Source organism: Ranitomeya variabilis, chromosome 1, assembly GCF_051348905.1.
Source record: "Ranitomeya variabilis isolate aRanVar5 chromosome 1, aRanVar5.hap1, whole genome shotgun sequence".
Lineage (NCBI taxonomy): Eukaryota > Metazoa > Chordata > Amphibia > Anura > Dendrobatidae > Ranitomeya > Ranitomeya variabilis.
The window spans coordinates 8,282,962-8,297,210 of NC_135232.1; the positions used below are offsets into that span (position 1 = coordinate 8,282,962).

Below are 14,249 nucleotides of genomic sequence, written 5' to 3' on the forward strand. Positions count from 1 at the left end.
TCCTCACTCTACATGTCTCTGTCTACATCTTGCTCCTCACTCTCCATGTCTCTGTCTACCTCTTGCTCCTCACCCTACATGTCTGTGTCTACCTCTTGCTCCTCACTCTCCATGTCTGTGTCTACCTCTTGCTCCTCACCCTCCATGTCTCTGTCTACCTCTTGCTCCTCATTCTCCATGTCTCTGTCTCTGTCTTGCTCCTCACCCTCCATGTCTGTGTCTACCTTTTGCTCCTCACCCTCCATGTCTGTGTCTACCTCTTGCTCCTCACCCTCCATGTCTCTGTCTACCTCTTGCTCCTCATTCTCCATGTCTCCATCTACTTCTTGCTCCTCACCCTCCATGTCTGTGTCTACCTTTTGCTCCTCATCCTCCATGTCTCTGTCTACCTCTTGCTCCTCACCCTCCATGTCTCTGTCTACCTCTTGCTCCTCATTCTCCATGTCTATGTCTACTTCTTGCTCCTCACCCTCCATGTCGCTGCCTACCTCTTGCTCCTCATTCTCCATGTCTCTGTCTACTTCTTGCTCCTCACCCTCCATGTCTGTGTCTACCTTTTGCTCCTCATTCTCCATGTCTCTGTCTACGTCTTGCTCCTCACCCTCCATGTCTGTGTCTACCTTTTGCTCCTCACCCTCCATGTCTGTGTCTACCTCTTGCTCCTCACCCTCCATGTCTCTGTCTACCTCTTGCTCCTCATTCTCCATGTCTCTGTCTACGTCTTGCTCCTCACCCTCCATGTCTGTGTCTACCTTTTGCTCCTCACCCTCCATGTCTGTGTCTACCTCTTGCTCCTCACCCTCCATGTCTCTGTCTACCTCTTGCTCCTCATTCTCCATGTCTCCATCTACCTCTTGCTCCTCACCCTCCATGTCTGTGTGTACCTTTTGCTCCTCATCCTCCATGTCTCTGTCTACCTCTTGCTCCTCCCCCTCCATGTCTCTGTCTACCTCTTGCTCCTCATTCTCCATGTCTCTGTCTACTTCTTGCTCCTCACCCTCCATGTCGCTGCATACGTCTTGCTCCTCACCCTCCATGTCTCTGTCTACCTCTTGCTCCTCCCCCTCCATGTCTCTGTCTACCTCTTGCTCCTCATTCTCCATGTCTCCGTCTACTTCTTGCTCCTCACCCTCCATGTCTCTGTCTACCTCTTGCTCCTCATTCTCCATGTCTCCATCTACTTCTTGCTCCTCACCCTCCATGTCGCTGCATACTTCTTGCTCCTCACCCTCCATGTCGCTGTCTACCTCTTGCTCCTCACCCTCCATGTTTCTGTCTACCTCTTGCTCCTCACCCTCCATGTCTCTGTCTACCTCTTGCTCCTCACCCTCCATGTCTGTATCTACCTCTTGCTCCTCACCCTCCATGTTTTTGTCTACCTCTTGCTCCTCACCCTCCATGTCTCTGTCTACCTCTTGCTCCTCACCCTCCATGTCTGTATCTACCTCTTGCTCCTCACCCTCCATGTCTCTGTCTACCTCTTGCTCCTCATTCTCCATGTCTCCGTCTACTTCTTGCTCCTCACCCTCCATGTCGCTGCCTACTTCTTGCTCCTCACCCTCCATGTCTCTGTCTACCTCTTGCTCCTCACCCTCCATGTCGCTGTCTACCTCTTGCTCCTCATTCTCCATGTCTCTGTCTACTTCTTGCTCCTCACCCTCCATGTCTGTGTCTACCTCTTGCTCCTCACCCTCCATGTCTGTGTCTACCTCTTGCTCCTCACCCTCCATGTCTCTGTCTACCTCTTGCTCCTCATTCTCCATGTCTATGTCTACCTCTTGCTCCTCACCCTCCATGTCTGTGTCTACCTCTTGCTCCTCACCCTCCATGTCTCTGTCTACCTCTTGCTCCTCATTCTCCATGTCTATGTCTACCTCTTGTTCCTCACCCTCCATGTGTGTATCTACCTCTTGCTCCTCACCCTCCATGTTTTTGTCTACCTCTTGCTCCTCACCCTCCATGTCTCTGTCTACCTCTTGCTCCTCACCCTCCATGTCTGTATCTACCTCTTGCTCCTCACCCTCCATGTCTCTGTCTACCTCTTGCTCCTCATTCTCCATGTCTCCGTCTACTTCTTGCTCCTCACCCTCCATGTCGCTGCCTACTTCTTGCTCCTCACCCTCCATGTCTCTGTCTACCTCTTGCTCCTCACCCTCCATGTCGCTGTCTACCTCTTGCTCCTCATTCTCCATGTCTCTGTCTACTTCTTGCTCCTCACCCTCCATGTCTGTGTCTACCTCTTGCTCCTCACCCTCCATGTCTGTGTCTACCTCTTGCTCCTCACCCTCCATGTCTCTGTCTACCTCTTGCTCCTCATTCTCCATGTCTATGTCTACCTCTTGCTCCTCACCCTCCATGTCTCTGTCTACCTCTTGCTCCTCATTCTCCATGTCTATGTCTACCTCTTGCTCCTCACCCTCCATGTCGCTGCCTACTTCTTGCTCCTCACCCTCCATGTCTATGTCTTCTATCTCCTCCCTTTTCCTTCCCCCTCTACTCTGCATACAAGTTTCAGAGCACCAACCATCATCTCCCCTCTCAGTAATGGGAAAGTCTGTCTTTACCAATATGGATTTGACCGATTTTACCTCTAAGCTTAGAGTTAACTATCGATATCCAGGGGAAGAGTGAAGCAGATTTCTCCAATAAGATAATGACAGTTTCGTATTTCCATGATTATGAAACATTACGGTGTCTCTAAGTTCAGCACCACGGGCATTTTCACCTTGGTAATTCTCCATATTTGACATCTGTATTTTCACAGTGTAGTGATGGCATCCATATTTCTATACTTTGCAGATATTTGCCCAGAAGGTTGGATTCTGGTTGGTAGTAAATGTGTCTTCCTCACAGATGAAAAAGGAAAATGGATGGATTGTGTTGAGTTTTGTAAAAACAGAGGCTCCAACATTATTGTCGTCCTGTGGAATGATCTGACGCTTCAGGTAAAGCCCGGGGGTCTGGTGAGGGTCTTACTTCTGGTCCATGCGACGTGATGTTAGAATGTCTCCACTACTTCTCCACCAGCAGACCGGTCATCCCTTGGCCTCTGAACCATCACACGTCCACCAAGAAGCCATCAATGTGGTGGGCGGAGGTTCTGATTCAAGGAATAACACTGCTCCTTTCATGACTCATTTCAGGAGTTTCTGTCTAACAAAACAGACGATTTCTGGGTCGGGAAGGAATATAGATGGACAGAGAATTTCTGGAGTTGGGAATGGCCAGAACAGTACTGGTAAGTCAGACAATGTAATGAGACGTCAGTCTATGAAAAGTGTCGTCCAGCTTTACTGTGCACATTACTAGGACCCTCGGCCACCATGCCATCATGGCATCGCCATGCATGGACTTCACAAGGCAGTAACTCCAATACTCAGAGGTTTCCAGGAACGTTCCCCAGGAGATGAAGCTCTAACCAGCCATGGGTGACCTACCTAAGGGCAGCAAAATAACTAGAGATGACTGAGAACAAAGGGAGAGGAAAACAAGATGAGAAAGACAAGAGGTAAGGAGAGGACATCATAGAAGAGAAGAAAGGGGAAGAGAGAAAAGAAAATGGAGATAGGAGGAAAGACAAGGGAACAATGAGGAACTAACATTAGAGAGGAGCGGAAAAGAGGGGAAACAAAGAAAGGAAGGAAAGTAAGAGGAGAGATAAGAAGAAGGGGACAGGATGTAAGAAAGGTGGAAAGGAGAGAAGAGGAAATGAGAAAGAAGGTAGATGAAACGAGAAGAAAGGCAGAAATAACACGAGACAGTGGAGCCAAGACCAGAGAACGAGAGGAGAAGAAAGGACAAAGAGGGAAGAAGAGATGAGAGAGCTGAGATAAGAGAGGAGGGAGAAGAATCAGTACAGAAGAGAGCAGAAAAGGGTAAAATGAGAGAAACAAGAAGGAAGGAGAGAGGGAAGGATGGATCACCGGCGAGGGGTGGATTGGTTGGATCACCAAGTAGATGTTTGATGGTCACAGGAGGATCTGAGTTTGTTATTCGTCCTTATTGGAAGTAGTAAGAATAAGAGGAGCAGTTAGTGGCCGGTACGAGGCTCGTATCACGGTGCGATGAGGTACGAAGAGTCTGAGACACAGTCACATCAACATCTTTCTTGTACTTTATCCTTTTTACTTTGTTTTTCAGGATCCAAAATGGAAATTGTTGGAAAATTAGCCAAAGAGGCTTAATGTATGAGAACTGTTCAGAAAAGAAAAGGTGCGTCTGCGAAAAGAATCTCGTCCTGACCACAATAAGGACATATGCCTCCAGTGGCTATGATCTCCCGCATCTGATTCTGTCAGGCACAGAATATTACTGCTTGAGACAACAGCCAGGAACAAAAGCATCCAGAAAATGAACGCGTCCCCCCCGCACTGTGTGCTGCGCACCCCGGTGTCACCTCCAGCTGTAGATACAACGATGAAGACCAGCACCCATATATACGCTATACAATGTCTCCATCAACTATTAATAAAAGTCCTGTCACAGGATAAATCACGGTGGCTCAGTGGTTAGCTCTGTACAGTGGCTCAGTGGTTAGCACCATACGGTGGCTCAGTGGTTAGCACAGTAGCCTTGCAGCGCTGGGGTCCTGGGTTCAAATCCCACCAAGGACAACATCTGCAAGGAGTCTGTATGTTCTCCCCGTGTTTGCGTGGGTTTCCTCCGGGTTCTCCAGTTTCCTCCCACATTCCAAAGACATACTGATGGGGATTGTAGATTGTGATGGCAATGTCTGTAAAGTGCTGCGGAATATGTTTGCCTGATATAAATAAAATATTATTATTATAAATCTGATCCATAGGATATTTATCCCTAGGGCCCCCCATGGCACGTATGACTGAGAATCCTGCCTGACAACAGTCCCCGCACAAGCTCCTATGTGCAAAAGATACAGAAATACAAGATGTCCGGCTGCGCAGGATCGTCATTCACATGGATGGTGCAGATCACATGTGTAATAGTAAAGCTCCAGTCCATAAAGGGTCACTGCCAGCACACGTATCCTCAACAGTCTGATAAAACCAATTTATCAGAAATGATATTGGGGTGACAGGTGCCCTAAACCTGTGGCTCACTGACGTCTCACAAACATTTTTCTCTGGATTTGTACTGATATAAATAATATGTATATTCATATTGCATCTGAAAGAGCCATTTCACCTTTTCCCTACACAGAGGTGTGTAATGTTTGCAACTCACTGTTCGCTGCCTGTTGTCAAGACTGATCCTGCCATAGTCACAAGTGAGAAAGGTAGATTAATAGGAGGCGTGTCCATGCAATGTGTGGGGGCGTGTCCTTATGAGCTGTGGAGGTGTGTTCTCACAATATGTGGGCCGTGTCCTTACAATATGTGGGGGGTGTCCTTACAATATGTGGGGGGTGTCCTTATAATCTGTGGGGGCGTGTCCTTACAATATGTGGGGCCTGTCCTTACAATATGTGGGGGGTGTCCTTATAATCTGTGGGGGCGTGTCCTTACAATATGTGGGGCCTGTCCTTACAATGTGTGGGGGCCTGTCCTTATGAGCTGTGGAGATGTGTTCTCACAATGTGAGGTGTGTCCTTAAAATATGGAGGGTGGGCAAGCCCTTACAATATGTGGGGCGTGTCCTTGTAAACTGTGGGGGCGTGTCCTTACAATCTGTGGGTGCATGTCCTCACAATAAGTGGGGTGAGTCCTTACAATATGTGGGGTGAGTCCTTACATTATGTGGGGGGTGTCCTTATAATCTGTGGGGGCGTGTCCTTACAATATGTGGGGGGTGTGGCCTTACAATATGTGGGGTGAGTCCTTACATTATGTGGGGGCGTGTCCTTGCAATATGTGGGGTGAGTCCTTACTATATGTGGGGGGTGTGGCCTTGGAATATGTGGGGTGAGTCCTTACTATATGTGGGGGGCGTGTCCTTGCAATATGTGGTGGGGCATATCGTTACAATATTTGGGTGTGTGTGCTTACATTATGTGGGGGCGTGTCCTTACAATATGTGGGGTGAGTCCTTACAATATGTGGGGGCGTGGCCTTGCAATATGTGGGGTGAGTACTTACTATATGTGGGGGGCGTGTCCTTGCAATATGTGAGGTGTGTCCTTACATTATGTGGGGGGCATGTCCCTACAATATGTTGTGTGAGTACTTACTATATGTGGGGGCGTGGCCTTGCAATTTGTGGGGTGAGTACTTACTATATGTGGGGGGCGTGTCCCTACAATATGTTGTGTGAGTACTTACTATATGTGGGGGCGTGGCCTTGCAATTTGTGGGGTGAGTACTTACTATATGTGGGGTGAGTCCTTACTATATGGGGGGGCGTGTCCTTGCAATATGTGGTGGGGCATATCGTTACAATATTTGGGGGTGTGTCCTTACATTATGTGGGGGCGTGTCCTTACAATATGTGGGGTGAGTCCTTAGAATATATAGATTTCAAATGTCAAAAAACTGACCGTCACAAACAAACATAGACTAAGTGTGAACAGGTGCTGAACCTACAGTCACCAACTCATATACAGTCAAATAAATAAGGCAGCACACTGCAGCGCTGAAACCTGCAAACATGAAACATGAACATTGAACTGCATTACTGCACTAGAAATATGAAGCATGAGAGCGTTTAGCACATAAATTGGCCAATTCATGTGTACCTGGTAGCCACAATAGGGCGTCTCTCCATGTGAAATTACTTTAGTTTTGTGCCATGTCTGTGATCGGCTTTTTTTCTACAAAATTAAACAACTGAATGAACATCCTCCAAGGCCGGTGAGTCCATCATTATTGCCAGGGGTTGTATATATATATATATATATATATATATATATATATATATACATACATGTGCATATTACATAGTCTCCTTTATTATGTATATTGCCGTTACACAGAACCCTCTCTTGTTATGTACAGCACCGTCCTTTACATATCGGATTATTTACAGAGGGGGCGGAAAGTATTCAGACCCCTTTACATTTTTCACTCTGTTTCATTGCAGCTATTTGGTTTAGTTTGCAGTACATTCAGGGCCGTATTTAGAGCTTATGCCGCCCTAGGCACTTTTAGTGCTGCCTCCCCCATTGGCATGACTAATGCAGATACTGTCGACAGTGACTAAAGGTACCTTCACACTGACCAACTTTCCAACGATAACGACAACGATCCGTGACGTTGCAGCGTCCTGGATAGCGATATTGTTGTGTTTGACACGCAGCAGCCATCTGGATCCTGCTGTGATATCGTTGGTCGGAGCTAGAAGTCCAGAACTTTATTTGGTCGTCAGATCGGCGTGTATTGTTGTGTTTGACAGCAAAAAGCAACGATGCCAGCGATGTTTTACAATGGTAACCAGGGTAAATATCGGGTTACTAAGCGCAGGGCCGCGCTTAGTAACCCGATATTTACCCTGGTTACCATTATAAAAGTAAAAAAAAAAAAAACACTACATACTCACCCTCTGATGTCTGTCACGTCCCCCCGGCGTCCGCGCTGCTGCTCAGAGCTTCCTGCACTGAGTGTGTCAGTGCCGGCCGGAAAGCAAAGCACAGCGGTGACGTCACCGCTCTGCTGTTAGGGCCAGCGCTTACACAGTGCAGGGAAGCGGACGCCGGGGGACGCGAATGTAAGTATGTAGTGTTTGTTTTTTTACATTTAACACTGGTAACCAGGGTAAACATCGGGTTACTAAGTGCGGCCCTGCGCTTAGCAACCCGATGTTTACCCTGGTTACCCGGGGACTTCGGCATCGTTGGTCGCTGGAGAGCGGTCTGTGTGACAGCTCTCCAGCGACCACACAGCGACGCTGCAGCGATCGGCATCGTTGTCTAGATTGCTGCAGCATCGCTAAATGTGACGGTACCTTTAGAGTTAAATCAGACTTTTTTGGGGAGGTGGAGAGGCACTAAACTTTATCAACATGCAGGAGAGCAAAACACAGCAAAGACTGCTTTTTGTAAGCAGCTTAAATGCCGCTTTAAATTTGCATTAAAAAAAATGCAACATGTGAACATAGACTAACAGTTCCATACATTCCGTCCCCACTATGTTACAGCGCTGTCTAAAAGAAAATGGTGGACAAGTTGCTAGCCCCGGACTATTGAAAAAAAAAAAAAAAAAAAAACAAACCTTGTTCAGGTGCCGCCCCCCCTGCATCCTGCCGCCCTAGGCACGTGCCCTCAAGTGCCTAGTGGCAAATACGGCCCTGAGTACATTCTCATTAATGTACACTCCACACCCCATCTTGACTGAAAAAAAAACAGAAATGTAGAAATTTTTGCAAATTTATTGAAAAAAACCTGAACTATCCCATGGTCATAAGTCTTCAGCCCCTTTGCTCAGTATTGAGTAGAAGCCCCTTTTGAGCTAGTACAGCCATGAGTCTTCTTGGGAATGATGGAACAAGTTTTCCCCCCTGGATTTGGGGATCCTCTGCCATTCTTCCTTGCAGATCCTCTCCAGTTCCTTCAGGTTGGATGGTGAACGTTGGTGGACGCCATTTTCAGGTCTCTCCAGAGATGCTCCATTGGGTTTAGGTCAGGGCTCTGGCTGGGCCGGTCAGGAATAGTCACAGAGTTGTTCTGAAGCCGCTCCTTTGTTATTTTAGCTGTGTGCTTAGGATCATTGTCTTGTTGGAAGGTGAACCTTCGGCCAAGTCTGAGGTCCAGAGCATTCTGGAAGAGGTTTTCATCAAGGATATCTCTGTACTTGGCCACATTCATGTTTCCTTCAATGACAACCAGTCGTCCTGTCCCTGCAGCTGACAAACACCCCCATAGCATGATGCTGCCTCCACCATGTCTCACTGTAGGGATTGTATTGGGCAGGTAATGAGCAGTGCCTGGTTTTCTCCACACATACCGCTTAGAATTATCACCAAAAAGGTCTATCTTCATCTCATCAGACCAGAGAATCTTATTTCTCATAGTCTGGGAGTCCTTCATGTGTTTTTTTAGCAAACTCTATGCAGCTTTCATGTGTCTTGCACTGAGGAGAGGCTTCCGTTGGGCCACTCTGCCATAAAGGCTCGACTGGTGGAGAGCTGCAATGATAGTTGACTTTGTGGAACTTTCTCCCATCTCCCTACTGCATCTCTGGAGCTCAGCCACAGTGATCTTGGGGTTCTTCTTTAACTCTCTCACCAAGGCTCTTCTCCCATTACTGCTCAGTTTGGCTGGATGTCCAGGTCTAGGAAGACTTCTGGTGGTCCCAAACTTCTTCCATTTAAGGATTATGGAGGCCACTGTGCTCTTAGGAACCTTGAGTCCTGCAGAAATTCTGTTGTAACCTTGGCCAGATCTGTGCCTTGCCACAATTCTGTCTCTGAGCTCCTTGGCCGGTTCCTTTGACCTCATGATCCTCATTTGGTCTGACATGCACTGTGAGCTGTGAGGTCTTATATAGACAGGTGTGCGCCTTCCCAAATCAAGTCCTATCAGTGTAATTACACGCAGCTGGCCTCCAATGAAGGAGTAGAACCATCTCAAGGAAGATCGCAAGGGAATGGACAGCATGGGACTTACATATGAGAGTCTGAGCAAAGGGGCTGAAGACTTAGGACCATGGGATATTTCAGTTTTTCTATTTTAATAAATTTGGAAAAATTTCTACATTTCTGTTTTTTTCAGTCAAGATGGGGTGCAGAGTATACATTAATGAGAGAAAATGAACTGTTTTGAATTTACCAAATGGCTGCAATGAAACAAAGAGTGAAAAATTTAAAGGAGTCTGAATACTTTCCGTACCCACTGTAGAGCCCTGTTCTTTAGTACATAGCGGTCTGTCGTGTTGTTAGATATATAATGCAATGACTTATGATGGAGCATGGAAAAGCTTCTTTTCTACAGGAGGAGCTGATGGACTGGTTGTCTGGTCACCAGCTGCTCCATCAGCCATCATTTTATGGCTAGCAAGAGAGGACTAGGTAATAAAGAGAGGGCGATGTAATAACAAAAATAACAAGAATACACGATGTAAGAGACAGCTCTGTATATAACAGTAGAGGAAGCTATATAATAAGGGACAGCACCATATATGACTAGAGAGGATGGTACGTAATAAGGGATGATGTTATACATAATAAGAGGAAACTATGCAACTAAGGATAGTGTTATAACTAATAAGTGAGTACACTATATACTAAGGGACTGTGCTCTACACAATAAGTGAATACACTATGCATTAAGGGACTGTGCTATACATAATAATTAATTACACTGTATACTAAGGTACTGTGCTATACATAATAAGTGAGAACACTATCTACTAAGTGACTGTGCTATACATAATAAGTGAGTACATTATATACTAAGGAACTGTGCTATACATAATAAGAGACTACACTATATACTAAGGAACTGTGCTATACATAATAAGAGACTACACTATATACTAAGGGACTGTACTATACATAATAAGTGATAACACTATATACTAAGGGACTGTGCTATACATAATAAGTAAGTACACTATATACTAAGGTACTGTGCTCTACACAATAAGTGAATACACTATACATTAAGGGACTGCTATACATAATAACTAATTACACTGTATACTAAGGTACTGTGCTATGCATAATAAGTGAGAACACTATCTACTAAGGGACTGTACTTTACATAATAAGTGAGTACATTATATACTAAGGAACTGTGGTATACATAATAAGTGAGTACGCTATACACTAAGGGACTGTGCTATACATAATAAGTGAGTATAGTATATACTAAGGGACTGTGCTTTACCTAGTAAGTGAGTACACTATATACTAAGGGACTGTGCTTTACATAATAAGTGAGTACACTGTATACTAAGGGACTGTACTTTACATAATAAGTGAGTTCACTATATACTAAGGGACTGTACTTTACATAATAAGTGAGTATAGTATATACTAAGGGACTGTGCTTTACATAATAAGAGACTACACTATATAGTAAGGGACTGTGCTACACATAATAAGGCTACATCCCTGCATCTGTGTGCAGTGTTGGTGTGCTATCTGCTTTTACAAACATACACTCACCGGCCACTTTATTAGGTACACCATGCTAGTAACGGGTTGGACCCCCTTTTGCCTTCAGAACTGCCTCAATTCTTCGTGGCATAGATTCAACAAGGTGCTGGAAGCATTCCTCAGAGATTTTGGTCCATATTGACATGATGGCATCACACAGTTGCCGCAGATTTGTCGGCTGCACATCCCAAAGATGCTCCATACAAGGCAGGATGGATCCATGCTTTCATGTTGTTTACGCCAAATTCTGACCCTACCATCCGAATGTCGCAGCAGAAATCGAGACTCATCAGACCAAGCAACGTTTTTCCAATCTTCTACTGTCCAATTTCGATGAGCTTGTACAAATTGTAGCCTCAGTTTCCTGTTCTTAGCTGAAAGGAGTGGTACCCGGTGTGGTCTTCTGCTGCTGTAGCCCATCTGCCTCAAAGTTCGACGCACTGTGCGTTCAGAGATGCTCTTAGGCCTACCTTGGTTGTAACGGGTGGCGATTTGAGTCACTGTTGCCTTTCTATCAGCTCGAACCAGTCTGCCCATTCTCCTCTGACCTCTGGCATTAACAAGGCATTTCCGCCCACAGAACTGCCGCTCACTGGATTTTTTTTCTTTTTTGGACCATTCTCTGTAAACCCTAGAGATGGTTGTGCGTGAAAATCCCAGTAGATCAGCAGTTTCTGAAATACTCAGACCAGCCCTTCTGGCACCAACAACCATGCCACGTTCAAAGGCACTCAAATCACCTTTCTTCCCCATACTGATGCTCGGTTTGAACTGCAGGAGATTGTCTTGACCATGTCTACATGCCTAAATGCACTGAGTGCCGCCATGTGATTGGCTGATTAGAAATTAAGTGTTAACAAGAAGTTGGACAGGTGGACCTAATAAAGTGGCCTGTGAGTGTATTGACCATGTCGTATTCTGATCCTCAAAATCAGAACAGAACATTCTCTGACCCTCACGGATCTCATTCTCAGATCTATGATTTTCGTGTATGTGTGAATGCACCTGTAAAACTCTATGAGTCCATGTGCTGTCCAATAAAAAACACCTGGACGCACAGAGACATGTCACACAAATGTGAGAATGTAGAATAAGGGATGTAACAGATAACATTATCACTGCACGTCACACAGCGCAGACACAGAATAATATCTACATCCAGCACTTACCGCTGACGTCCCGTCTGATTAGAGCCACTTTCTGCCGTTTCTTCTCCATCTGGTCAGACCGTCATGTCGACATCTCCCAGCCATGACTCGTCTTGTCACGTTGGTCTTCACAGCCCTGAAAATAACAAGGTCATATACAGTGTATACATACTGTATGTGTGTCCCCCCGAATACAGCTATGTACCCCCCCATTAATACACTGTTAGCCACGCACCAATATAAATATTCAGTGATGATCGGCCCTGTGCCCCATTACCTGTAATCTCAGTGATATGAATTATTCAGCCTGTGACTCTCCCCAATTACCTGTTCGGCCATGTGCGCACACGGAATATACAAGGTTTACAGCACAGGAAAGTGACTGAGATCCCTGACGTCTCGTGCACACGCTGATTATTTTTTCCTCGCAGATTTGCAGCACATAAAAATCTGCATGACATTGGTATTGTCGACTACCCCCCTTTATTAAGTACCTTCCCAAGGGATCACCGACCCCTTTTCCTTCCAACCTCCGAATAACGACATGAGTCTCAAGTTGGATATAATTGGCCACAGCGGCCTTTATTATTACAAACAAAACATATAACCATAAACAGCTGGGAAGGGGTCCTTAAAGCTGAAATCTGGTGTCACCCAAAGTATGAACAGGTGGACAAGAGATCAACCGTAGATTACTCTCAGCCGTTACCCCACAGGCTCGAGAGCACCAAAATACCCCGAAGGGTTCCCATTGTCCACCTCCAACTTAGGAATCTGGCCCACCATTACCAAGATTCCCCCAGATCACCAGACCCGCAACCAAAACTTAAACCAACTGGAGAGTCCGTATCCCGACGGACCCCCCAGGCCAATTTAGCACCAACTCCAAGGACCCCTCCCCCCGCCACCATGAGGATACTTGACCCCCTCAAGTAGCCGAAACCCCACCAACCTTAACCGCTATGGCCCGTTCGATTCCTGACTGCAACCCCAGAGCCCACAAATCCATGCCTACCGCGTTTAGATGAACCCCATCTCCCAATAGAAATTGGTCACCACCACGCTCCAACTCAAAATGGCGCACGGCCATTCCTCCGTTTCGCACAATAAAACCCGACACGGCCCGGTTCACCTTAATACGGGCCCTATTTATCTTGTCTACCGACCTGGCATGCCTCCAAACTGTACGAGGAACAATCTCGGACCACACAATCGACATCTCCCGAAACGAAACCCATAACCGGAGCATGTCGTGTTTTATGTCGCGTATCAACTCTCGACAAGGACGAATTCCCAAGTCGTTTCCCCCAACGTGCAGAACCAAAATGTCCGGAGGCCTATCCAGCTGAATAGCTTTGTGTACCTCCTCCAGGACTCTGTTCCAACTTAAACCCCGAAACCCCAACCATCTGAGGACGGCCACGTCCCTGGAAAACCCAAGCTGTCTTCCATCCTGCCTGACGTCGGCCCGTCTCGCACCCCAGTACACATATGAATGGCCGACGATCCACACCAACAACGAGGATGGACCTGAAAAACAAAAACAACTTAGACAAAAGCCCACGCACACCAATTATCAACCATTCCCCGATACTCAAGGCCTCACATAACTCCAATAGCGGCCGGATTCCCACCGCCCAATCCTCTGTACCACGTCCGGAGCTAAACCATGTCGCGCCGCCTCGGTGGCAGCCCCAATCCGAAAAGAATGGGAAGCGAACCTGGCCGCATCTACCCCGATGGCCTTTAAACACTGCCGAAAAACCGCTACAAACTGATATTTGGACAGGAAAGACCCATCCTCGTGACACAACAAAGGCCCATCACCACGCGGATGCAACCTAACAAAAGCCTGCCAGCAACGAATAGGACACATCACAGAACCAGGAACTGTGCCCAACACAACTCTTTTACCCCGCCCCATCTGATCTGTCTTAGATTTCCGAATCCAAAACTGCATAGACCCCTCGGAAACAAAAACGTCCACCGCCCACAGGCCCCCTTGACGAACCGTAGTGGGAGACACCAATTCCCCAATCCTCAACGCTCCATAAAAAGCCAACGAAAAAGCTAAACGAAACAGCGCAACCTCAAAAT

The 14,249-nt window shown here is 46.5% G+C and overlaps 1 protein-coding gene across 3 annotated transcripts in view; it reads left to right on the forward strand.

Moving 5' to 3' along the window:
• The window catches only part of LOC143793647 (uncharacterized), a 42,432-nt gene extending 37,938 nt beyond the window's left edge, over positions 1 to 4,494 (forward strand). For 2 of the 3 annotated variants that reach the window (XM_077280705.1, XM_077280707.1), the window contains 3 exons: positions 2,800 to 2,945; positions 3,144 to 3,238; positions 4,141 to 4,494. In XM_077280705.1, coding sequence (XP_077136820.1) covers positions 2,800 to 2,945; positions 3,144 to 3,238; positions 4,141 to 4,354 — 455 coding nt within the window. In that variant the 3' untranslated portion in view covers positions 4,355 to 4,494. Of the gene's footprint in view, positions 1 to 2,792; positions 2,946 to 3,143; positions 3,239 to 4,140 lie in introns of all 3 variants that reach the window. The other variant, XM_077280706.1, reaches the window with a different exon arrangement.
• Positions 4,495 to 14,249: the final 9,755 nt, after the last annotated feature.